Source organism: Neoarius graeffei, chromosome 9 (genome assembly GCF_027579695.1).
Source record: "Neoarius graeffei isolate fNeoGra1 chromosome 9, fNeoGra1.pri, whole genome shotgun sequence".
NCBI lineage: Eukaryota > Metazoa > Chordata > Actinopteri > Siluriformes > Ariidae > Neoarius > Neoarius graeffei.
In genome coordinates, this window is record NC_083577.1 from 53,671,698 (window position 1) to 53,699,625 (window position 27,928).

A 27,928-nucleotide genomic window follows, 5' to 3' on the forward strand; every position below is an offset into this window, starting at 1 on the left:
ATGGCACACTTTGGAGAGGACTTAACCGGGCTGATCCTTCTTACAGATGTAAGATGTTTTAATTTTGTCTTTCTAACCCTGTGTTTTAAAGGGTGACTCCACCAGTCTTAAGTGTACAGATGTGTGTACTAGTTTTGAGGAATCCTATGTGAAAACAGTAGAATAAATTATTTTGTGACGTAATGGTAGCTGCTTGTAAGCTGATAAAGTACCTCAATGTTCACACATCTCTTAAATTGCATCATGGGTAAGCAGGTGCAAGGTTTTAAAAACAAAAGTTCACATTTTTTTCTTCTTAAAAATCTAATTATGGTAAGCATATTTTGTCTCTACAGGTTTCTGCCACTGCAGTTGACATTGAGACCACTCTCAGTCTTCCTGCAAGTCCTTGCCTGATACCGCCTGGTATGCATTTAATTTACTTATCTACATTATATATCATATTGGCCATTCATTTTGAGTTTGATGTTTACACAAGATAACATGTATTCCCATCTTACTATGACTTGAAGTTTCAGGTGCAACAGAGCAAGTCACAATTAGAGGGTGGATGATCACCTTAGAGGGCCGTGTGACTACACTCCTATAATTTCTGTTTTCTTTCCAACACAGAGTTAACAGAAATCTGAAAATTTTATCTGACCTGACAGAAAATTACCGGTTCAGAACTTTGCTTACAAGTTGTAATGGTTTGTTGCATCTCCTTTCAGAGAAGTTGATCCTGTAATGATAAGCGAATTGGAGGAAGTGGCTTTAAACCAAACTCTGAGTTTTACTTAATAATGTAAAGCTGATGAATTAGGTTGATTTAAAGCTGCAAAAATGAAGCAGTAGGGTCACTGGGCTTTGTGTGGATAAAAGGAAAAGAATACTGTTTAACAAATGAATCAGTTAATTAAAATGTATTGTAATAGACAGCTAACACTGTTTCCCCAAAGGTACCCTGACTTTCTCTCTCTCTCACACACACACACACACACACACACACACACACACACACACACACACACACATTTGTCTCACTATCGTTGCAAGAACCTTCCACTGACAAAATTATTAATGCAGTTAATTAATAATGGACCTGCACCTAAACCTAACCTTAGTAATGAAAAGGAAGCTTTTTGGCTCCTTTATTTATTTATCCATCCATCCATCCATTATCTGTAGCTACTTATCCTGTTCTACAGGGTCACAGGCAAGCTGGAGCCTATCTCAGCTGACTATAGGTGAGAGGGGGGATACACCCTGGACAAGTCGCCAGGTTATCGTAGGGCTGACACGGAGACAAACAACCATTCATACTCACATTCACACCGACAGTCAATTTTAGAGCCACCAATTAACAGGCTTGCTCATTGGGGATAGATTAGGGATAAAATTATCTCATGTTTTAAGTCATTCAAATTCTGTAAAGCTGCTTTGCGACAATGTTTACTATTAAAAGCGCTATACAAATAAACTTGACTTGCATGTCTTTGGACTGTGGGGGAAACCAGAGCACCCGGAGGAAACCTACGCAAACACGGGGGAGAACATGCAAACTCCACACAGAAAGGCCCACGCTGGCCGCTGGGCTCGAACCCAGGACTTTCTTGCTGTGAGGTGACAGTGCTAACCACTACACCACCGTGCTGCCCTCATTTATTTATCCATCCATCCATTATCTGTAGCCGTTTATCCTGTTCTACAGGGTCGCAGGCGAGCTGGAGCCTATCCCAGCTGACTATGGGCGAGAGGCGGGGTACACCCTGGACAAGTCGCCAGGTCATCACAGGGCTGACACAGAGACAAACAACCATTCACACTCACATTCACACCTACGGTCAATTTAGAGCCTCGTTTGTTTTATTTATTTATTTATTTATTTATTTATTTTAAAAACAACAACAACAATTTCCTTGTGGGGACCATTCAAATGTCCCCACAAGGTTGAAATTCTCAGATTTTACTATCCTTGTGAGGACATTTGATCTTTAGTAGTGCATAAAACATACATGTGCGCGCACAAACACACACCGTTATGCTCCTCCCCAGACATTCACTCCGGAAATTATGGATCTCTCACGCCAGCACCGATCCAGATCCGGGACAGGAATTCCTTCTGTACCTTAATGCTTTTTCATGGGTTTTTCTCCCCTGAACTCACTTCCTGGTTTTCAGGGCTGTGTATAAATAGGCCGTTCTCAGAGTCTGTTTTTGCCAGAACATCTTGTTTGTTTTCCCTGGCCGTTTCTGTGCCTTAATGCAAAAGCCTGTCATGGTTTTTTTTCCCCTCCAGTGTTTTTCCCTTGTTCATGGTTTTTTGCACTAGCTTTTTCTCATGTATGGCTTTTTGCACTAGCATTTTTTCTTGTTCATGTTTTTTTGCACTAGTGTTTTTCTTGTCCTTGTCTGCCTTGTTTGTTTTGTCAAGTTTTTGTCTCCTTTTTTACATGGATTATTTTTGCTACTTTTTCCCTGGACTAAAACCACCTCATTTATTGGATTACTGTCTGAGTCATGTTCTGCTTTTGGATCCTATTTCACCACACCTCCACCACCCCTAACAGTACGTTCTGGCCAACATGGATCCAGCAGAATTGACCCATCTGAGAATGGCTATACAGCAGCAAGGGACTCTCCTCAGGACCCACCAACAAGACCTACAATAAATTACCCAGAACCTCACCACCTTGTCCAATGCACTCAACCTTCTCACCATGCAGATGCAGCGCTGTCAAGCCGTGCCTACCCCTGCTCAGCCATCTCCTACTTCAGCTCCTGCCACCGCCTTTCTCCACGAACCAAGACTTCCAGCGCCTCAGCCCTACAATGGAGAACCAGGTACTTGCAGATTGAGACAAACAATGTTCATTGATTGTAGAACTGCAACCTCTGGCCTTCCCCACAGAACACTCCTGGGTAGCATATACAATAATGCTCCTCACTGGCAAGGCCAGAGAGTGGGGAACAGCGGTCTGGGATGCCAATGCACCCTTTTGTTCCAGTTTCAAGGATTTCTCTGAGGAGATGAGGTGAACTTTCGACTGCTTTCTGTCTAGCCGGGAGGCGCCCAGAGAGCTCATGGAGCTGCAGCAGGGGTCTCGGTCTACCTCAAATTACGCCTTCGAGTTCCAGATGTTGGCGGCTTCGTGCGGTTGGAACGAGAATGCCCAGATCAAAGCATTCCTGCATGGCTTGTCCGACACCATCAAGGACGAATTGGTATCACGGGAACTGCCGTCAGACCTCTCCAGCCTCATGGACCTCTCCAACTGCATCGATGCTTGGATCCAGCAATGGAGGAGAGAAGAACTGCCCCAGATTCACCTCCTCTCCACCTCCTGCCACATCCGTCGAACCCATGCAGGTAGACCAGGTTCGGGTGTCAGCAGAGGAACGACGTCGCTGGCGGAGCATGAGGGCCTGCTTCTACTGTGGTCAGCTGGGACATACCATATCTGTTGAGCCTGCCTGCTAAAAGGACGAGCCCACCAGTGAATCAAAGGGCCCTGGTGGGCAACACTTGGAACCAGTCCCCCGCTAATCGTCCCTTACTTCCTTTCATCATTATCTGTGACAACCAGCATTGCCACCTCCAGGCCCTCGTCGACTCAGGGGCGGACAGGAACCTGATCTGCTCCGTCACTGCCAAGTGTCTGGGAATCCCGCTACTTGCTCTTGACATCCCTCTCACTGTCCTGACACTCAATGGCACTGGCTTGACCAACATCACCCATCTTACCACCCCACTCACCCTAAGGATTTCCGGTAACCACTCAGAAACCATCCAGCTTCACATCATGAACAACCCCCACATATCCATTGTTCTAGGATTACCATGGTTAAGGCAGCACAACCCCCACCTTAACTGGGCTGACACCATCCTAGGCTGGAGCCAGTCCTGCCTAGCTTCCTGTCTAAACTCTGCTCTGCCTCCCACCAAACCACCACAGCCTTCAGCCAGTGAGTTCCCTGACCTCTCTCACATGCCTTTGGAATATCTAGATCTCAAACTTGTTTTCAGCAAGACCTGAGCAGTGTTCCTCCATCCTCACAGACCCTATGACTGTGGAATCAACCTCCTACCCAGGACAGCTCCACCCAAAGGATGACTCTACTCTCTCTCTCTTCCGTTGAAAGGCAAGCCATGTACATCTCCGAATCTTTGGCAACTGGGATCATCCATCCTTCCTCTTCCCCAGCAGGGGTGGGATTCTTCTTCATGGAAAAGGACAAGTTGCTCCGCCCCTGCATTGACTATCAGGGTCTCAACACCATCACAGTCAAGAACTGCTACCCACTACCACCCATGACCACGGCCTTTGAACTACTCCAGGGAGCCAAGGTATTCACCAAGCTAGATCTACGCAATGCATACCATCTAGTCAGGATCAGGGAGGGGGATGAATGGAAGATGGCCTTTAACACCACCACTGGTCACTACGAGTACCTCATGGTCCCTTTCGGCCTGACCAATGCACCCGCAGTCTTCCAGGCACTCGTTAATGACATCTTAAGGGACTTCCTAAACATCTTCATTTTCGTGTACCTGGATGACATCCTGATCTTCTCCTGCTCCCTGGAGGAACGTCAGGGTCACGTCCGGCAGGTCCTCCAGCACCTGCTAGAGAACAAGTTGTTCGTCAAGGCAGAAAAAGGCGAATTTCACCAGAGTGCTCTCATTTCTGGGATTCAAAATCTCCCCGGCAAGGATCCAGATGGACCCCCTCAAGCTCAAGGCAGTTGCCGATTGGCCCACCCCATCTTCGAGACGAGAGCTTCAGCGCTTCCTAGGATTCGTCAACTTCTACAGGCGCTTCATTCGCAACTTCAGCATGGTGGCCGGACCTCTCTCAGCCCTGACCTTGACCAAGACTCAATTCAAGTGGAGGGAGGAAGCAAAGAAAGCCTTTTCCATGCTCAAGCACAAGTTTACCACAGCACCCATTCTCACCATACCCGATCCTACCAAGCAGTTTCTTGTCAAGGTCGATGCTTCCAAGTCAGGGGTCAGAGCTATACTATCCCAGAGGGCCAGTGATGACAAGGTCCACCCATGCTCCTTCTCCCGCTGGCTATCCCCAGCCGAACGGAATTACGACATTGGTGACCAAGAACTACTGGCTGTTAAACTAGCCTTGGAGGAGTGGAGGCACTGGCTTGAGGGGTCGGAACTCCCCTTTCTAGTCTGGACCAACCATAAGAATCTGGAGTACCTCAAGTCCGCCAAATGCCTTAATTCCCGTCAAGCCTGTTGGTCTCTTCTTCCGGTTCAACTTCACGATCTCCTACGGCCCAGGCACTAAGAACAGCAAACCCGATGCCCTGTCCAAGATGTTCTCTTCCCACCAAGAGGAGTCCAAGCCACCTGAGACTATCCTTCTTCCATGCTCCCTGGTGGGAGCTGCCATTCTAGAGGTTGAGATGCTCGTGCAGAAGGCCCTGGAGCAGGACCCTAGTGAAGGTAACCCCAACAACATTCCTCCTAACCATCTGTTTGTTCCCTGTCCGGTGCAAACCCAGGTGCTGCAGTGGGGTCATGGCTCCAAGCTGGCCTGTCATCTGGGAGCCACCCGAACCCTGGCACTCATCCAGCAGTGCTTTTGGTGGCCATCCATCAAGGAGGACATCCAGGAGTTTGTGGCAGCCTGCGACACATGCTCCCGGAACAAGACAACCAATCGACCCCCTGCTGGCTTGCTAAGACCCCTCTCGACTCCACATCAACCTTGGTCTCACATCACCCTGGACTTCGTCACAGGACTCCCCAACTCAGGTGGCAACACATGCATCCTCATGGTCATTGACCATTTCTCCAAGACCATCCATTTCATTCCTCTGCCCAAGCTCCCCTCAGCCAAAGAAACTGCAGAATTGCTCGTCCACCACGTTTTCCGCCTACATGGACTACCTACTGACATCGTTTCTGACCAGGGTCCTCAGTTCTCTGCACAGTTCTGGAGGGCTTTCTGCAAACTCATCAGGGCCACCTGTAGTCTCACCTCAGGCTTCCACCCACAGACCAATGGCCAAACAGAATGGGCGAACCAGGCTTTGGAGGTTGCACTCAGGTGCATGGCATCCAGGGATGCCAGTTCTTGGAGTAAGTACCTACCCTGGATCGAGTATGCTCATAACACTCTTCCTTCATCTGCCACAGGTCTCTCACCCTTTCAGTGGTCCCTAGGTTACCAACCACCACTCTTCCCCAACCAAGAGGAGGAGGTCGCCGTACCCTCAGCCCAGATCTTCATACACTGCTGCAAGAGGATGTGGGCATTGGCCCGGAGAAGACTCATTCGCTTCCCCCTAGCATCCAAGAGGCAGGCCGACAAACGCCACTCTAAGGCACCCACTTACTGGGTGGGGCAACGAGTCATGCTCTCCACACACCATCTGCCACTCAGAACCGTCTCCTGCAAGCTGGCTCCCAGGTACCTAGGACCCTTCCTCATCAAAAAGGTAGCCAACCCATGTTCCGTCAGACTGGCACTACCACTCACCATGCAACTCATCCACCCCACGTTTCACGTGTCACAGCTTAAACCTCTGGTCTCTAGTTCTCATTTGTTTTGTCAAGTTTTTGTCTCCTTTATTACATGGACTACTTTTGCTAATTTTTCCAAATTTGTACAAAGTACAAATTGTGCAGATTCTTGAATATTAAATATTCAAGATATTGAGCAGGGTGGCACGGTGGTGTAGTGGTTAGCGCTGTCGCCTCACAGCAAGAAGGTCCAGGTTCGAGCCCCGTGGCCGGCGAGGGCCTTTCTGTGCGGAGTTTGCATGTTCTCCCTGTGTCCGCGTGGGTTTCCTCCGGGTGCTCCGGTTTCCCCCACAGTCCGAAGACATGCAGGTTAGGTTAACTGGTGACTCTAAATTGACCATAGGTGTGAATGGTTGTCTGTGTGTCAGCCCTGTGATGACCTGGCGACTTGTCCAGGGTGTACCCCGCCTTTCGCCCGTAGTCAGCTGGGATAGGCTCCAGCTTGCCTGCAACCCTGTAGAACAGGATAAAGCGGCTAGAGACGATGAGATATTGAGCATTCACTTTCTTTCTTTTTTTTTATATTTCAGAAGACTGAAACATTGTGCTTCTTTCCCATTTTAAATTAAAAAAGTTAGATTTTCAAGCGGTCTCACAGACTTTTGGACCCTATATACGCTATAAGAGAGAGATTTTATTAATTGCCTGCTTAGCAAAACTACCAACCACGAACAAAGTATTAAAGGCATGTTCAGCCTAAAGAACACTGACTATACTGTACACACTGTATATCTATTCAAACTGACGGACAGAACAAAAATCACTATTTATACCAATGTGAGTTTTTGCTGCAGTCGAAGTAACAAAGTTAGTTTCAGTTCCTAGTTTCTTCCTGATTTATTTAGCCTGTATAGCCCCTTCGGACATAATGTGTACAATGGTACACATGAAGTTCCATAGCATCTTTCCTTGTGTCCGAAGGGGTTATTTCACTGCCAAAATGTCTACTTTTAAGCCACTTCTGACTGGATTGTTTGTAAGTGTAGTTAACCTTTGATTACAGTACCATTAAATAATTTGCAGTGCCACTTCACTGCACTGTTGAATGAAGGTTAAGGACCCATGACTTTCCTTTTACATTTACACAAGCTTTACATAACTTTACACAACTTTACATAACTTTCCTTTTACTTTACACAAGCTTTACATAACTTCAGATTATCAACACCTCCTTATGAACTGGCATGTTTCCCTCATCTCTGAAAAAAGCGGTTGTAAAAGCCCTACTGAAAAAGAATAACCTGGATGTCTCAGTACTCAACAACTACAGGCCCATATCCAATTTGCCATTCGTTGGTAAAATAATTGAAAAAATTGTTTTTAATCAATTAACTGCCTTCCTGACATTAAACGGATGTTTTGATAAGTTTCAGTCAGGTTTTCGTGCCAATCATAGCACTGAAACAGCTCTTACTAAAGTCATGAATGACCTACGTCTTAATTCTGATGCTGGTAAAACATCAGTCTTGGTGCTTTTAGACTTAAGTGCTGCATTTGACACAGTAGATCATTCCATACTGTTACATCGACTGGAACATTGGGTTGGATTTACTGGTATAGTAATCAACTGGTTAAAATCTTACCTACAACAAAGATTTTTTTATGTGGCCATTGGAGGCTACAGTTCATCACCCGTGTCCTTGAACTGTGGGGTTCCCCAGGGCTCAATCCTGGAACCATTACTATTCAACCTTTATATGCTCCCACTTGGACAAATTATTAAGAATAACTCAATAAACTTCCATAGCTATGCAGATGACACTCAGCTTTACTATGCCCCTCTTGAGTCTCTTCATAGATGCATTGACCAAATTAACAAATGGATGTCTCACAATTTTCTTCAGCTGAACGCAGATAAAACTGAAGTAATTATATTTGGCAAAAAGGAGGAAAGGCTTAGGATTGCCACTGTTCTTGAAACTAAGGGGCTTAAAGCAAAGGATACTGTCAAAAACCTTGGTGTCCTTATTGACAGCGAACTTAACTTCAACAGTCATATGAAAGTGGTAAAAAAGTCTGCATTCTATCACCTAAAAAACATTTCTAAACTCAGGGGTCTCATGTCAAAACATGATCTAGAAAAACTTATTCATGCTTTCATCTCCAGTAGGGTTGATTACTGCAATAGCCTTTTCACAGGTCTTCCAAAAAAGACCATCAAAGAGCTTCAACTAATCCAAAATGCAGCAGCAAGGGTTCTTACAAGAACAAAAAGGGTAGTCCATATCACTCCAATCCTAAGGTCTCTGCACTGGCTCCCAGTGAGCTATAGAATTGACTTTAAAGCACTACTTCTTCTATTTAAAACATTAAATGGGATGGGACCCAGCTACCTACTGGATATGTTTCAATTATATGCACCAACTAGGTCTCTAAGATCACAAGAGAAAAACTTGCTAGTAATACCAGCTGTCAAAACGAAGTGTGGTGAAGCAGCCTTTAGTTGCTATGCTGCTAAGCTTTGGAACCAACTTCCAGATGATATCAAAAATGCTCCTACTGTTGTTAGTTTTAAATCCAGGCTCAAGACAAAGCTGTTTTCAGATGCTTTCACTTGATTAATTTTTACCTAAGTAATTAATTTCCTTTAACATAACTTCTTTTAATTTTGATTTTAATGATTTTACTTTCTTTATTTTAATTTCTTTTTAATCTTGGATTTTAATGATTTTACTTTTACTTTAATTATTTTTGGTGATCCTCGTAGATTTTGTCTGCGGGACGATTTTATTTGGTGATCCTCGTAGATTGTGTCTGCGGGACGATTTTTGGTGATCCTCGTGGAAGAGCCACGGGAAGAGTGCGCTTTATGTGATATTTGTGATCCTCGTAGATTTTGTCTGCGGGACGATTTTTGGTGATCCTCGTGGAAGAGCCACGGGAAGAGCACGCTTTATGAGTTAAACCCCTAATAATAATTAATCTCGAGGCTGATTAACTTTATTTCATTTTATTATTTTATTTCTACTATTGTTTAATTCTTATTATTTTCTTCCCCAATTATTTTATGTACTTTTATTTTCTATTGTTTACTGTTCTGCTTTTACTTCTGTAAAGCACATTGAACTGCCACTGTGTATGAAATGTGCTATATAAATAAACTTGCCTTGCCTTGCCTTACCTTTACATAGCTTTTAGATAACCGCTTTAGACGGTGGTTTCATCTGATTCTTTAAGACAAACATCTTTGGAATACGTAAATAATTTCACTGAAGAGACATGTGAAGTGACAAAATGTAACATACAAAAGAGCTTATAAAACAACCACATACAAAGTTCACATCAAATGGGCCAAAGTTACAAAGATTAACCTTTTCCCCTTTTGATGTGAACATTAACTGAAGCTCTTGACCTTTATCTGCATGATTTTATGCATTGTGCTGCTGCAACATGGCTTCGATTATTGCCTGAATGAGTAGTGTTCATATTAACGTAGATGGTGAGTGTAGACTGGTTTATAGATTCAAATATTTTAAAAAGCACCAGTTCCACATTTGTCTATGAAAAGGACTTTGTCAGTAGTTGCAATTGTGAACTTTTTATAATTACCTTTAACTACTTTCTTCATTAAAGGGTATCAGTACAGCATTTAAACATGATCGATATTGATAGTATAAGCCCTAATTATAATAATGCACACAAGTGCAGCCACCTGATTAGCTATCATAAGTAGTTTTAAAAGTCCAAAAGCACATGAAGCTTTTTGCACATGGGCAACTAATAAGGTGCACATGTTACGGCAAGTCATTGATAGCCAGGCACTGGAATTTAAGTGTAGCCGATGTAAACATACTTGTTAACCTGGATTTAGTCAGATGAAAAAGGGTTATCTTCAAGTCAGTATGGATAGCGGAGAAACCATATACAACCCCGATTCCAAAAAAGTTGGGACAAAGTCTCATCTCATCTCATCTCATTATCTCTAGCCGCTTTATCCTGTTCTACAGGGTCGCAGGCAAGCTGGAGCCTATCCCAGCTGACTACGGGCGAAAGGCAGGGTACACCCTGGACAAGTCGCCAGGTCATCACAGGGCTGACACATAGACACAGACAACCATTCACACTCACATTCACACCTATGGTCAATTTAGAGTCACCAGTTAACCTAACCTGCATGTCTTTGGACTGTAGGGGAAACCGGAGCACCCGAAGGAAACCCACGCGGACACAGGGAGAACATGCAAACTCCGCACAGAAAGGCCCTCACCGGCCACGGGGCTCGAACCCAGACCTTCTTGCTGTGAGGCGACAGCGCTAACCACTACACCACTGTGCCGCCACAATATATAATATATTTATAAATTTTAACTTGACATTGAAAGTTTGACAGCAACGTGGTGGGTTTTTTGTTTGTTTGTTTAGTAAGGCAGCTTTTTTGACCTCTGCCTAAAACTAGATTTAACAGTCCCTCTAATTTATATTACATGTGACTTAATAAACTAAACGTTATACCTTTCTCGCATTTCTTCTAGTTAATCAGCTTTCATGGCCTGAATCCCTTTTCCATGGACGGTGTTGGAATATCATTGGCACGTCATTGGGTTTGAGTCTAATGCAACCTGTATAGCCCAAGAGCTTGGCCTATAGATTCCTTTCAAAGCACTCAGGCTCAAAATAGTCTAAAGCATGACCTGTTCCCAAGTTGTTTATAGCCATTGTTTAGCAAGCTGTTTACGTTGCCCAGTTGTTGGCAATGGAACACAGAAAAAAATTGTTTTCCCTTATCACATTTATTATTTGTGCAAACATAGGCTTTGCACTCCGTCATTTTTCAACAATGTTTTGTACATCTGGCTACATCACGGTGTGAGAAGTAGCAAGCCAATCAAGGTCCAGGAAATGTATCATTGATTCTATGTCATGCTGACCTTTGACATCGCCCACAAAATGGCAATATGGCTGCGCCGTGAAGTGAAACTTAAGTGAGCGGGAATAGAAAAGAATTTTAAAGCACTGCCGTTTGCAACACAGTGTGACAATACAGGATAGTCAAAATGCATTTGTGCAAAATGTATACCATTTCTAGCCTATATGTAACTTTCTCTGCAGGTACCCTTTAATCTCTCTCTCTCACACACACACGCACGCACACAAAGTGCTTTTACTTCTTTATTGAACACATTGATGAATTACTCTCGGTTCTTTTTGACAGGAAATGTGAAGCTAAGTAATTAATAAATGGTAGAACCTACTTAATAACCCCCTTCAACTTTCATTGCTGTTGATCAGACAATGGGAAGAGGAAATTTAGACAATTCTTTCCGACAGAGTGGTTTCACTTCAGCAATATTTCTTAGATTTTGCACATGAACAGTTCTTTTCAGGTCATACCACAGCATATTTTAAGGTCTGGTTTGAGCTATTGGAATAATACTATTAATTACAATTAATTAATTCATACAATTTTAAGTTTATTATTTTTTCACTGATTGCAAGCTACCCAGACCCTGAGGCAGCAAATCAGTGGCAATAATGTTTGGTCAACTGTGCTACATAATTGTGATGAGCTTTTGGTGCTGGTGTGCAGTGTATTTTTCTCAGTTGTCCTAAAGGCATGGTAGAACAAAGTGGCCTTCTGCAAACTTGAGAAAACAATGATTTTCTGCATGATGGATTGAATAATGCAGAGTTCTTCTTACAAGAACTACTGAATTTTTTCAAAGATGATCATTATATTAGGAATATCAGATTCAGCACTTATGGTGTTCTGTTTTTTCAAGGGTAAGGTATTTTTAGTCCATCCATCCATTATCTCTAGCTGCTTATCCTGTTCTACAGGGTCACAGGCAAGCTGACTATGGGCAAGAGGCAGGGTACACCCTGGACAAGTCACCAGGTTATCGCAGGGCTGGCACTGTATTTTTAGTCACCTGATTCAAATTAGTTTCGGGAGAAGTCGTTAGCACAAATGTTGACTCACTGTAACTCGGAAGTAGATTTAGTATCGACAAGGACAGGTGCAATTATGAATCATTCCTTTAAGCAAATTGTGTTTGTCTATAACTGTGACATAATTCACCATCAGACCACAGTTTATAAGTCATGGGAAACTGTCAGAACTCCAACAGACTCACTAGCATTTTCGTGCAACTGTATATTAAAAGGACAACTCCAGGATTTTTCAAGACAATTTCTAACCATCACATCTGTAGCATATGTGCAGTTACTGAGGACAGTCATTTCCTTGTGTTAAGAAGAAACAGAAAAACCTATTTATTCTAAACTCACTTCTAATGGAACTCTAAGGGCAGCTGTTGAACTGACGAATATTTAAAACACATGACTACGGCACGAGGGGTGTCACGGTGGTGAAGTGGTTAGCACTGTCGCCTCACAGCAAGAAGGGTCTGGGTTCAAGTCAAGTGGCCGATGGGGGCCTTTCTGTGTGGAGTTTGCATGTTCTCCCTGTGTCTGCATGGGTTTCCTCTGGGTGCTCTGGTTTCCCCCACAGTCCAAAGACATGCAGGTTAGGCTAATTGGTGGCTCTAAATTGACCATAGGTGTGAATGGTTGTTTGTCTCTATGTGTCAGTCCGGTGATGATCTGGCAACTTGTCCAGGATGTACCCCACCTCTCGCCCATAGTCAGCTGAGATAAGCTCCAGCTTGCCCGCAACCCTGCACAGGATAAGGGATAATGGATGGATGGACTATGGCACAAACTCAAAACTAAACTGTTATATTCAATAATGGTCTTACGACAGGCATGGAAGAAAGTTTTTTCAAACTTTTTTTCTTATGTAGTTTTCATTTACTTACACTTTCCCTAAGATGTTTCTTACAGTTTTTTTTCTTCTATTCCCACTATATATCCTCTGAAAATGTTCTTTAGATTTAATTTACAAATGTGGTTGACTGACAAATTTGTGAAATCTTTCACAAAATGTCACATAAATGATTCTTGGCTTCCCTAACAACTGTGCTTTCTTGGTACAAAATGTGCCTGTGTTTTCTTGTTTGTGATAATTGCTTATATGCTGCACATATGGTAGATGGAGATTTGGAGTTTAGTATTCCTTTAAAGGTGACATATGAATACATATAAGCTTATAAATTTACAAAAAGGCTCATTTATTAGCATATCAAGCCTATCATATATGAAATTATTCCAGGATGATACTTTATTTGGAACATTGTGTGTAGATTCTACGCAGAAGTATAAATCATGCTATTTTGAAAGGACTGATTCATTCTACACAAATCACTATGAATACAGCAATTCAACCTTGCTCTTGCCTGTGTGATATATCCATAATTCCTCAGTTTTAGTTAACAAATGTCTCTGACAGACTAAAGTCAGTCTGGGGTTGTACATACCCCATTTCCAGAAAAGTTGGGGTATTTTCCAAAATGCAATAAAAACAAAAATCTGTGCATTGACAAACAATTCAGTCAAGAATTTTGGCACAAGCAAGTGATCTACAGTCCATCTTTACTTGCAGACACTGAGCCTTTGGTTCATGTTCCTTTTATACCCAATCACGATACCCTCACCAGTTACCAACCGACCTGTTTATTGTGGAATCTTCCAAAATGGTATTACTTGAATATCCTATAAGCTTTTCAGTCTTATTTTGCCTCTGTCCCAGCTTTTTTTGAGTGTGTTGCAAGTATTAAGTTCTAACTTTGTTTATATTTACAGAATACAATTAAGTTGGTCAGGAAAATGATTGGAAATCTTTTCTTTGTACATTTATCAGTGAAATCAAGATTCATGTGAATTAACAAATCACAGAGTTTTGCTTTTATTGCATTTTGGAAAATATCCCAACTTTTTCTGAAATGGGGTTTGTATTTCCCCAGGGTATTCCATAGGTAGTGTGCTTAATTATTTTAATGCCAAAATTTTTTTAGCAGTTTTAAAGGGATTTCCCCACACCACAAATGCATTCATTATAAGTGTCTAAAACCTGAACTGAAGTATACTGTTTTTTCAGGGTACTAGAACTTTACTATTGTTTCCATGCTACCATTACAATAAAGAATATTATTAGACAATATTTGGATTAATTGTGTATCATTTTCATTTGAAACCTCAGTTGGTTGTACTAATATGACATTATTATACTACATAGTCTAGGTTATAATTGTAGTAGAAACTAGCATAGAGGCTATGCTGCACCAAAATAGGTTGAGATGGTATGGACACTTAGAATGGACAATAAATGCCTCCCTGAACAGCTTCTCTTCAGTCAGCTCTCCACAGGAACAAGAAGTACTGGTGCCCCTAAGAAAAGGTACAAGGATGCCCTTAAGAGAACTTTCAAAGAGTGTGAGATTGATGATTGGGCCATAGCTCCAAATGACAGACTTCTGTGGAAGAATATGGTTCGTAATGGAATCAAGACCTTTGAAGCCAATAGATGGAAAGCCGAGGATGAGAGATGCAAAAAATGAAAAGCAACTCTAGCCCAAAATCCAGGCTAGAGTTGCCTGGATCAAATCCTGAAAAATCAGACATTTTTCAGATTGTCTGAAAAATGTTCATAGACCACCATGCTCTTGTTGAGCAGCAGTGATGATGTAAATGAGTCCAGGCTATAATTGTAGTAGAAAACAAATGACCATAAGCATGTCCAAAACTATTACTCATCAGTAGATTACCAAATACATGAGTTTACACTTCAGTATGGTCTCTAAGCTATTGTACAAAACAAAGTACTTGAGTGTTTATAGTCAAGTAACGAGAGGAATACAAACATGCCAGTAGGCCATTTCTCTACTGTCTGGTTTGTATTCTAAATATCTACAATGGTTTATGAAACAATTACTATGCTTCTTTAAAAATCGTTGTATAGCCTTCGCTCCAAATTACAGAAGCGTTAATTTTTATTTTCATCATTAAAGAGGACCATATGACATGGACAACAATTTCGAAAAAAAAGAAAAAATTAAATCATGTAATGAAAATATAAGATGCAAAAAGTACTTTTTAATGAATAATTCCTTAGTAAAACTTTTGTTACTTATGTTGTGCAGTATTCTGTAGTGCAGTGTTGCATCAATAAGACACATAATTATAGCAGAATTCATGATTTTGTATTGTTGTCATGTTTACATTCATTAGTTTTTGGTCAGTACAATTCCCAACATGCACTATATAAATAAATCATACAATCACTAAAATCCTTACTGTCTAATATATGAAAAGGGCTAAGCAAGACCATTCAAAGGCACTACAAATCTTGGAAAACTTTCAGATTGACCTAAACAGTCTCAACTCAGCTGGCCAGCAGCTATAAACCTTCCCTAACTGATGTATAATGTCTGTCAAAAGATGAAAACATATTTTCAAAGCTTTTACCTGTGAATAGATGTTTTGTTGTCTTGTTTTAAGGTGTCTGTGATTCTTATATCTAAATACACAACATAAGTCTTTGTTGCAGCCTTTTGATGGGCTGCCATCTCCTCCGAGGTGTACGGGGTGTAAGTCTACCTCATGTCTAGATTTGTTAGAAAAAGCTCTTGATCATCCACAATGCTAACTAGTATAAACATGTTACTAATGATGAATCACTGTATCTTAGTTTAACAGTATTTGAAATGTCATTACCATTGAAAAGTCTGTCTTAGTCCCATGAAGCCTCTACCATTTCATATATATAAGTACAACGTTGTACATATATTTCTAAATATTTGTTATATTTTATATATATTTCTACTATCAGTGAAATTGAACCAGCACTAACTCACTAGCTGATTTACCCAATAACTACCCAATACCCAACAACATAAGTTAATAATCTCAACCTAGTTTTAGGGTAGAATAAATAATCCAGCCTCTTGTGTGTGTGTGTGTGTGTGTGTGTGTGTGCATGGATGGAGTTAGTGTGTAGTGTATCAATCCAAAGGAATATTCTACACCAAAAAAGGAAGATTGTGTGATGTCCGTCCATCCATTCATTGATTATCTGTAGCCACTTATCCTGTTCTACAGGGTCGCAGGCAAGCTGGAGCCTATCTGTGTGATGTCATTTCAATATTATTTTATGGTACTGTGGCAGCGGGGGCGTGGTCAAGTGCCGGTCTGTGACAGGAGGGCGGAGTCAGGGAAGGTAAGTGGCAGAATCACTACACCTGATGTCAATTAACCTGTGTTTGTGTGTCTTCCCAGTGACCACGCCCTACTTAAGGAGGGAGAGCGAGAGCAGAGGGGCTCATCCCCAAACCAGACGCCGGTTGTGTGTGGGTGTCTATGTTAGTTACTAGTTGTTCACTGAAAAGTGTGGCAATAAAACCCCCAGTTTACGAATCTGATCTCTGTCCTCTGTGCTCCGCCCTTCGTTAGAACCGTTACAGTGGTGCCGAAACCTGGGAGCTGGAGCGCAGAAGCCGAACAGCCCCATGGAGTCCTCCCTGTTCGCCAATCTGGTCCACGCCCTTGCCACGGCCCAGCAAAGCCAGCACCAGGCACTAGTCACCCTCCGAAAGGAGCAGGAACAGCGGTTTGAGGCCCTGGTGCTGGCCCAGCAAGAAGATCGTCAGGTGTTCCGGCACCTCCTCGCGTTGGCAGGGTCCACCAACGCTCCTACCGCAGGCCCGTCCCCTCTCACCCTAACAAAGATGGGCCCACAGGACGACCCCGAGGCATTCATCACGCTCTTCGAGCAAGTCGCAGAGACCTCGGGGTGGCCGATGGAACAGCGCGTGGCGTGCCTCCTCCCCCTGCTAATGGGAGAGGCGCAGCTGGCCACGCTACAGCTCCCCGCCGACCGCCGGCTGGCCTACGCGGACTTTCGCTGGGCCGTCCTCCAGCGTGTGGGGCGCACCCCTGAGCAGCAGCGTCAGCGCTTCCGTGCTTTGTGCTTGGAGGAAGTCGGCCGGCCGTTCGCATTTGGCCAGCAACTCCGGGACGCCTGCTGGCGGTGGTTGAGGGCCAACAACCGTGACGCCGAGGGGATCATCGACCAGGTGGTACTGGAACAATTCATCGCACACTTGCCAGCAGGAACCGCGGAGTGGGTCCAGTGCCACTGCCCGGTGTCGCTGGATCAGGCAATCGAGCTGGCGGAGGACCATTTGGCGGCTGTCCCGGCGGCAGGACAGCAGACAGCCTCTTCTCTCCTCTTCTCTCTCTCTCCCTCTCCTCCTGTGTCTCGTCCTTGCCCCATTCCCCCACCACGGAGGCGGGGGCTGGCGCCACCCGTGCCGGCCTGCGGTGCCCTCCTGTTTCTCCCTTCTGTGTCTGTCTCTCCCCCCCTCAGGTGAGTGAGCCCCAGAACACCGGTGCAGAGAGGAAGCCCAGGCCGGTTTGCTGGCGCTGCGGGGAGCCGGGCCACCTCCAATAACAGTGCACGGTAATGGAGGTGGGCGTGGTGGTCCGGATCCCCGACACGCCAGGAACCGCCCTTGATCGGTCCGGAGCGTATCGCATACCGGTGAGTATCCAAGGGGATACGTATCAGGCTTTGGTGGACTCTGGCTGTAATCAGACCTCAATCCACCAAAGCCTGGTGCAAAACGAGGCATTGGGGAGAGCACAATTGGTGAAGGTGTTGTGTGTGCACAGGGATGTTCACAACTACCCTTTAGTGTTGGTCCACATTCTGTTTCGAGGGGAGAAATTTAGAGTTCAGGCGGCGGTTAATCCTCGCCTTACCCACTCTATAATTTTGGGGACTGATTGGCCGGGATTTCAGGATTTAATGACGCACTTAGTGAAGAGCGTGTCCTGCCATAGTTCAGCGGGGGGAGGTCCCGGAGTGGCATTGGCGGGAGCAGCTGTCACAGAGCCATCTACATCATCACCACGTCAGAATGAGGAGCAGCAGGCTCCTCCTCCCTCTCTCAGGGAATCCCTCACGGATTTTCCGTTAGAGCAATCGCGAGACGAGTCTCTGCGGCATGCGTTTGACCAAGTGAGAGTAATCGATGGTCAAACGCTCCAGCCAAACGCCACCCCGTCCTTCCCCTATTTTTCTATTATGAAGGATAGATTATACCGAGTGATGCAGGACACTCAAACTAAGGAACAAATAACCCAACTTTTGATCCCAAAGAGCCGCCGGGAATTGGTATTCCCGGCGGCTCACTTTAATCCCATGGCTGGACACTTGGGGCAGGATAAGACACTAGCCCGAATAATGGCCCAGTTCTATTGGCCAGGGATTCGCGGCAATGTCTGTAGGTGGTGTACGGCATGCCGTGAATGCCAGTTAGTAAATCCAGCGGCTATCCCAAAAGCGCCTTTGCGCACTCTACCATTAATCGAGACCCCATTCGAAAGAATTGGGATGGATCTCGTCGGGCCATTAGATCGGTCAACACAAGGGTACTGCTTTATATTAGTTCTGGTGGACTATGCAACGCGATACCCGGAAGCAGTGCCTCTCCGCAATATCTCTGCACGTAGTATCATGGAAGCACTCTTCCACATCATCTCCTGAGTTGGAATCCCCAAAGAGATTCTGACTGATCAAGGCACTACGTTTATGTCACGGACACTGAACGAACTGTATAGGTTATTAGGGATTAAGCCGATCCGCACCAGTGTGTATCACCCACAAACGGATGGTTTAGTTGAACGGTTCAATCGGACCCTCAAGAATATAATTAAAAATTCGTAAGTGAGGATGCACGTAATTGGGATAAGTGGCTCGAGCCCTTGTTGTTTTCAGTGCGAGAGGTCCCCCAAGCCTCCACGGGGTTCTCCCCATTCGAATTATTATATAGGCGTAAGCCGCGTGGCATCTTAGATGTGCTTCAAGAAAATTGGGAGGAGGGACCTTCACAAAGTAAAAACGAAATTCAATACATTATGGACCTGCACGCAAAACTCCACACACTCACCCACCTAACCCAGGAGAATTTGCAGCAGGCCCAAGAACGACAAACCCGCCTGTACAACAAGGGTACACGCCTTAGGGAGTTCGCACCGGGAGATAAAGTACTCGTACTGTTGCCCACATCGAGCTCCAAATTGATCGCCAAGTGGCAAGGACCCTTTGAGGTCACACGGCGAGTCGGGGACATCGACTATGAGGTGAGGCGAACGGACAGAGGTGGGGCACTACAGATTTACCACCTCAGTCTACTCAAACTCTGGAATGAGGAGGTCCCCGTAGCGTTGGTGGTTCCGGAGAAGGTGGAGCTGGGGCCAGAGGTTCAAAAGGGCGCATTGGCATCGCATACCTCTCCGGTCCCCTGTGGAGACCACCTCTCCCCAACCCAACTCGCGGGGGTTGCCCAGTTGCAGACCGAGTTTTCGGACGTGTTCTCGCCCCTGCCCGGCCGCACCAACCTCATAGAGCACTACATTGAGACGCCCCCGGGGGTGGTAGTGCATAGCTGCCCTTACAGGCTGCCCGAACACAAGAAAAAAGTGGTTCGGGAAGAACTCGAGGCCATGCTCGAAATGGGCATCGTCGAGGAGTCCCACAGTGATGGGAGCAGCCCGGTGGTCTTGGTGCCCAAGGCCAACGGGTCGGTCCAGTTCTGTGTGGACTATAGAAAAGTCAACGCAGTGTCTAAATTCGACGCGTACCCAATGCCTCGTATTGATGAGTTGCTCGATCGACTAGGCACTGCTCACTTTTATTCAACGCTGGATTTAACGAAGGGATATTGGCAGATCCCCTTGACTCCACTATCCTGAGAAAAAACAGCCTTTTCCACACCGTTCGGTTTACACCAATTCGTCACACTTCCTTTTGGGCTTTTTGGGGCACCCGCTACGTTTCAGCGGCTGATGGACAGGGTCCTCCGGCCCCACGCCACCTATGTGGCCGCCTACCTCGATGACATTATCATCTATAGTAATGACTGGCCGAGGCACCTCGAACATCTGAGGGCTGTCCTTAGGTCGCTGAGGCAAGCGGGTCTCACAGCCAACCCAAAGAAGTGTGCGATTGGGCGGGTGGAAGTATAGTATCTGGGCTTCCACTTGGGCAACGGGCAGGTGCGTCCCCAAATTAACAAGACTGCAGCAATTGTGGCCTGCCCGAGGCCCAAGACCAAAAAGGGGGTGAGACAGTTCCTGGGGCTGGCTGGCTATTATCATAGGTTTATACCTAATTATTCGGACATCACCAGCCCACTGACTGATCTCACTAAAAAGGGGGCACCAGATCCGGTCCAGTGGATGGAGCAATGCCAGCGGGCTTTCTCTGAGGTAAAGGCCGCACTGTGTGGGGGGCCACTTTTACACTCCCCTGACTTTTCTCTCCCCTTTATGTTGCAGACGGAAGCGTCGGACAGAGGGCTGGGGGCTTTTTTGTCCCAGGAGGTGGAGGTGGAGGACCGCCCAGTCTTATACATCAGTAGGAAGCTGTCGGTGCATGAGGGACACTACAGCACAATCGAAAAAGAGTGCTTGGCAATCAAGTGGGCAGTCCTCGGCTCCCGTTACTACCTGCTGGGGCGCCCTTTCACCCTCTGTTCGGACCACGCGCCCCTCCAGTGGCTCCACCACATGAAGGATGCCAACGCGCGAATCACCTGTTGGTATCTGGCATTCCAACCCTTTAATTTCAAGGTGGTCCACAGGCCGGGGGCGCAGATGGTCGTGGCAGACTTCCTCTCCCGTCGGGGGGGGGGGAGTCGACTGCAGGCCAGACAGCCGCCCGGCCTGAGTCGGGCTGTGGGTGTATGTGGCAGCGGGGGCGTGGTCAAGCGCCGGTCTGTGACAGGAGGGCGGAGTCAGGGAAGGTAAGTGGCAGAATCACTACACCTCCACACCTGTCAATTAACCTGTGTTTGTGTGTCTTCCCAGTGACCGCTTCCTACTTAAGGAGGGAGAGCGAGAGCAGAGGGGCTCATCCCGGAACCAGACGCCGGTTGTGTGTGGGTGTCTGTGTTAGTTACTAGTTGTTCACTGAAAAGTGTGGCAATAAAACCCCCAGTTTACAAACCTCAAGTTCAAGTTCAAGTTGATTTATTTGTCCCCAAAGGGGAAATTAGTTTGTAGCAGGTATTTAAAAACACAAACAGACAACCAAATAATAAAAACAACATAAAAATAGGGACACAGGTAGGCACGTAGACATAAGGCCCCCAACCATATAGACTGAGACCAATACACAAAATATAAATAAAAACAGATAAAAGGATAAGAGGTTAAAAAATAAGGTCAAAAACAAAATCAAAACATGGAGAGTAGTCCAGTCCAGAAGTCCAATGTGCAAAAAATGCAGAAAGTGCAGAAGGAAGCATTATTTGTGCAAATTCAACATGTTTATGGCTGTGCAAACAAATGTGCATTTGTACCTATTGGTCCTATGGGTGGGAACTCTAAATCTTCTGCCTGAGGGCAGAAGTTCAAACTCCCCATAGAGAGGATGATCAACACAGTCTATGATTGAAAGTGCCTTCCTGAAAACATGGCGATTAAACAGTTCACAAAGGGGAGTCTGCTTCTCCCCTATGACCTTCCCCGCAATAGTAACAAGTCGACCCAGCTTGTTGCGTTCTGCAAGTTTAGGTTACCAAACCACACAATAATAGAAAAAGACAAGACCGATTCAATAAAAGATTTGTAAAACAAAGACATCATTTTAGTAAATATATTAAAAGTGTTCATTTTTCTTAAAAAATAGAGACGCTGCTGGACCTTTTTATATATGGCCTCTGAATTTGGCTGAAAGCACAAGTCACTGTCTAGGACAGTCCCAAGGTATTTATAGCTTTCCACCTGTTCAATATCCTCCACCCCCCCCCCCCCCCCCAATCTCAGTGGGCTTAGGGATAGGTGCCGATTTTCTAAAATCAATAACCATGTCCTTGGTTTAAGTCACGTTGAGTTCAAGGTATGAGTCTTCACACCAACTGACAAAGTCATTGACCATCTGAGTTCAAAGTCATTGAACCTGATCTCTGTCCTGCCGTCCTCTGTGCTCCGCCCTTCGTTAGAACCGTTACAGGTACATAATCCTTAAGATCTTTGGTGGTCTGTCACTTATTATGGCTGAGATGACTGACTGAAGTGTTTGATGTGAAGGGTTCACAAGTAGATCAATTTTGTCGCTAGCTGTCTCGAGGGCTTCACTTGACTGTTCAGAACAATAACAGGATGTATGGCTACATGGCTGCTTACAGTAGTGTGAAACACAGCTCACCAGGTGCAATCTCTTAACATAACGTCCTCATATGAAGTGAGGAGGAATGAGGCATTTTGCTCAAAATTAAATTTTTTGGAGAACTGCACTCTTGTGCTTTCAGGTTGCACCAGTGACATCTACAGGGCAAGTGCAGCAATAAAATACTGTCTGCATGCGTGGTACTAGTGAGGGAAAATTCCAGTACTGATCCGAGGGTGGGTTTCCCAAACGCATCGTAGCACAAAGATCATCGTTAAATGGTAGAGTGAGCATCACAATGAACACTCTCTCTCCTAGGTAAGATGCCCTTAGCGTTAAGAGGCTTTTGGGAAACCCATCCAAGTTTGTTTCAAGTCATCTTTTTCAATTAATCAAATATCTGATTTAACTGATTCAGTTTTGCATGTAGGAATATAAAACCTCCAGACAGCACCACATATATTATAGCCTATGTATAAGTATGGCTTTTACAGAAGCATGTACACAGGTTACCTAAATTCACAGTTTGTATGGATAGATTTAAGGGATTTGTTTAATAAGTTTACAAAATTACACTTTCCAGCAAAACAATCCCATACTAAAAAAATATGGTGAATTCAGGTATTTTGGGATATCAGGTAATCTGGGACAGTTTAACTTATTAGCATTTATTTTCTGGCCTGATAAGTGAAAATCAACTTTTATGTTACTAAGCCCTTACAGTGGAACTGCTTAATAGAAATAACCTGACTTAATTCATGTTACATCATGAGAATGTGGTCAGCATCCAAGAGGAAACTGACCTCAAAAAGCTTGAGGTAAGAAAAATGGCATATGCTTTTGTCTATTTTTTTTTCCAAGCGGTTATAAGATTGTCATGACTAATATACACTACAGTATGTGGCTAAAGGTTTGTGGACACCTGATCATCACACACATACGTGTCTTGCTGCTATAATAGCCTCCACTCTTCTGGGAAGGCTTTCGAAGGCTACTGTCATACTGTCTCGTATCTTGCCATGTAAGTGGTGTGTGGGTCAAACACCAAGGAATGAGGCATATTTTGTCCAAAATTAAAGTCCTGTGGCATACATGGCATATGTGTGGCATTACTGTGGCATATCTGGGGTTTGTATGGGGTTCAAGGGACATAAAGTTATGGGTGTATGCGTGGCGTATGATGCGTTGCTGCAGTGTAACTGTTTTGTTGGCATGGTGTTTTGTTCTTATGTGTGACATTGCTGCTGCGTACCTGCGACGTATCTGGGGCGTTCACAGGTGGGTATAAAAGGGGGCCCCACGCTACGTTCATTGTCATTCATCACATTCAAGAAAGCATCATGCCAGTGAAGAAGTCAGGACCCAAGAAGGGCAAGGGAAGAGGGAAGACATCAGCCACATCCACCCAGCCAGCCCCGGAGCCATCTTCATCAGACACATGTCAACTAAAGCGTTCGCACAGCGTAATAGGTGTTTGAGCAATGTTCCCACTGTGTAGCTTTCATTTTTATGGCGTACACATGACGTATGTGTGACATATCAAAGCTACTATGTATGTGCTGTGGATTTTTAAGTGAGGACTTAAAAATATGCCGCACCCTGGCGTACAAGGAGATCATGTTACGCATCCTAGAGTATTAGCTACATATAAGCTGGCGATTATGTGACGTTCCTTTCTTACTGCCACATATCCTGATACACCATACATACGCAAGGCTGAAACACCAATGTGTGACAGAAGCATAAGAGATTTTTGAGCACAGCTGTGCATTAGTGAGATCAGGTTCAGATGTTGGGTTAGGAGGCCTGGTGTGCAGTTAGCGTTGAAATCCATCCCAGAGGTGTTCAGTGAGGTTGTGGTCAGAGCTCTGCAGGTCACTTAAGCTCTTCCATGCCAACCTTGGCAAACCATGCCTTCATGAACCTCAGTTCATGCACAAGGGCCTAGGTATAGCCTATGTATTTATTTTATTTTTATTTATTTGCACATGATAGAAATTTACAAGATAAACATAAATGGAACAAAAATAGAAAATGTGCTGGGGAAAAAAAAAGCACAATGGCTTGTTCTAAGTCTTCCCCCATTTAAATTAACAAGTAATTAATACAAATTTAACAAATTAGAGAATAACTATATTAACAATTGTAAATAATAACAAATAATGATAATAATATAATTGATAACAAAATTATACATTAAACTGTAACTGGTATCATAACAAATAACAAATATAAACAAAATGTCAATTGCAAATAACAAAATATAAGTTAATGAGTGAAAATAAGAAACGGATAAAATGTAACCTAGGATCTATACATAAAGTAAAAAAGTGTAATTGATTGATTTCAAATGGTGAATAAATATTGTACTAATAACAGAAGCCTGGTGCATGGTGTAGTGTAATATTTTACAATTTGATCCAAAAGTGAACTTTACTTAAATATAAAGGTCAAGTGTGGCTGGGGAATGAGAATAGGTGGTTTTTGAGATTACATTTAAAACTAATCATGGATGTAAAACTTTTAAGGTGGAGGTTATTCCATTCAATTACACATTTGTATTGAACACTCTTTTGACCTAGGGATGTTCACACGAGGGAGATATGTAGTTGGTCGCTTTGTCGAGTTTGGTAAGCATGAAATTGGGAATTAAGATTTAAAAAAACTATCAAACATGTCTGGAAGAGAATTTCTAAGAAATTGGAAAGTGAAGATATTTAGCTGAAGTCTATTGATATCAATAATATTTAAAATCTTAAGCTTTGTAAATAGAGGTAAAGAATGGGCATAAAAACTGGATCCGGTGGCCATACGAACAAATCTTTTTTGGAGTAGTATTAGGGGCTGTAGTGTAGTTTTGTAGGCACATCCCCATACAATATTTCCGTAGGTCAAATATGGGTATATTAAGCTATTATATATGGTGATAATGGTTTGTTGAGTAAGAAGATGTTTGATTTTTCCCATACGTCCAATAGTTTTAGATATTTTATGACATAACATGGCTATATGTGGTTTCCAGGTCAGTTTGTCATCTATTATTACGCCTAAGAATTTAGCTTGACACTCTTGAGAAAGGGGCATACTTTTTAGTAAGAGTTTTGCGTTATTTCTATTGTAGGTTTTATTTTTATTACAGAAAATAAGGAAGTATGTTTTTTTTGGCATTGACAGATAATTTGTTAGCCTTGAACCAGATAACAACTTTTTCTAATTCTTGATTAGCTAGTTTTATTAGAGTATAAAAGTTTGAGTGTGAAAGGAAAAAGATTGGAGTCATCTGCAAATAAGATAAAGAAGATGATTGTGGAAGCTTGTGCATGGTCATTGATGTAAATTAGAAATAGTAAAGGTCCTAAAATTGATCCCTGTGGTACTCCGCATTGTACTGTTTTAGGTGTAGATTTAGTGTTGTTAATTGTTACATATTGTTGTCTGTCAGATAGATAAGAAGAGAACCAGTTTAATTGCAGTCATTTATGCCATATCGTTTTAGTTTGCTTAGTAGAATAGAATGATTTACTGTGTCGAATGCTTTAGATAAATCGAGAAAAATCCCTATGGTGTACTCTTTGTTGTTTATAGCTGAAGAAATTTTGTCCATTAACTGAATCAGTGCCATAGAGGTGGAATAGCCCTTTCTGAAGCCATACTGGTGTTTGTATAGGATGTTATTATGATCTAAATGTTTCAGAAGATGGTTATATATTAGTTTTTTGAGAACTTTAGATATACAGGGGAAGACAGATATGGGTTGATAATTGTTGATATTAAGTGGATCACTACTTTTAAAGATGGGAGTTACCTTTGCAACTTTTAGTGAGTGAGGAACAACTCCATTTTGCAAGGAAAGAGTAAGAATGTGTGTAAGAGGGGCAATGATATGGGGCGGGGAAAGTTTTAGAACTTTAGCGCTTATTTCATCATGCCCAGCAGCTGAATCTTTTAGGTTTTTGACGATGTCTGTGATTTCAGCATTAGTTGGTGGTATAAAGGTCGATAAATTCGATTCTACTTGTAAGGTAATGTAGTTCAGAGGGTCCTGTGGTCCTTTTTGTATTTTGCTTTCTAGTGAAGGCCCAATATTGACAAAAAAAAATTTGAATTCATCATATAATTCTTCTTTATTTTCGATAGTTTTATTTCCAATTTGAATTTTGTTTGGACAGGGTGTTTTTATTTTGTCACGATTTAAGACGTCATTTATCATTCCCCATGTTTGCTTTATATTAGAAGCGGCTTCAGTAAACTTTCTGTGATAGTATTCTTTCTTTGCAGTTCTAAGGAGATGATTTAGCTGATTTCGGTACTTTTTGTAGACACTGTGGTTAAGGGGTGTAGGGTTCTTGACGTACTTAGCATAAAGTTTGTTTTTTCTGCGTATTGATTTTAATATTCCGCTACTTAACCAAGGTTTTTTCCGAGAATGGTTGAAAATCTTTGCGTTTTTTTTAGGAAACATTTTTCATATAAAGATCCGTACGTTTCAAGAAACTGATTGTAAGCTTTCTCTGTGTCCACCTTGCTAAGTATGTTGTCCCAAACAATACCTGATAGGGATTCTGTAAATTTCTGAATGTTTGTAATGTTAATGAGACGGTAAGATATTTTTCCTGTCTTCCTAGTTGGTTCCACTAAATCAGATATAAGGAATATCGGAAAGTGATCCAATATATCTGTTACCATAATCCCAGCTGTGTAGTTGATGTTAAGTGTGTTTGTGTATATGTTATCAATTAGGGTAGCAGAGTGTGGGGTAATCCTAGTAGGCTTGTATACAAGAGGGAAAAAGGAGTTAGAGAAAATGTTATTAATGTGATCAGTAGTAGGGGAATGCAAGGTTTTAAGTAAGTCTATGTTATAGTCTCCAAGAATGTAGCAAGTACTCTTTTCTTTGTTGATGTTATTCAGGCAGTCTGTCAATTGGTTATTAAACTGTTGGATGTCTGTATTAGGAGGATGGTATACGCAGCCAATGATGACTTTTTTCCCCTCATTACCATTTGAGAGCAGTTCAACAAAAATACACTGCATGCCCGATTCATCGATTACAAATTCCAAGTTGTTTTTTTTCTATATAAGATAAATCATTTCTTATGTATAGAGAACCCACCACCACCACCACCTACCTTGTTCAGTCTACAGTGATGAATGCTTTTATACCCGGGTATGTTATAATTGTGGATTGTATTTTCAGTTAGCCAATTCTCTATGAAAGCAATTACTGAGAACCTATGTTTTGTAGAGTATAGGTATTCACTGAGCTCCTCGAAGTGGCGCGGAAGGCTCCTTACATTTAAATGAAACATAGAGAGAGAATTGCTTTTTCTCGATTTGCATGTATTGATGAATGAGTCAGTGTTGTAATACTGTGAGGTGCTCTTAGA

The 27,928-nt window shown here is 43.3% G+C and overlaps 1 protein-coding gene across 1 annotated transcript in view; it reads right to left on the reverse strand.

Annotated features, from left to right (window-relative positions):
* si:dkey-192g7.3 (uncharacterized) overlaps nt 1-15,953 on the reverse strand; it is a 39,234-nt gene extending 23,281 nt beyond the window's left edge. The window contains exon 1 of the mRNA XM_060929768.1: nt 15,833-15,953. Coding sequence (XP_060785751.1) covers nt 15,833-15,933 — 101 coding nt within the window. The 5' untranslated portion in view covers nt 15,934-15,953. The remainder of the gene's footprint in view (nt 1-15,832) is intronic.
* Between the last annotated feature and the right edge of the window lie 11,975 nt (nt 15,954-27,928).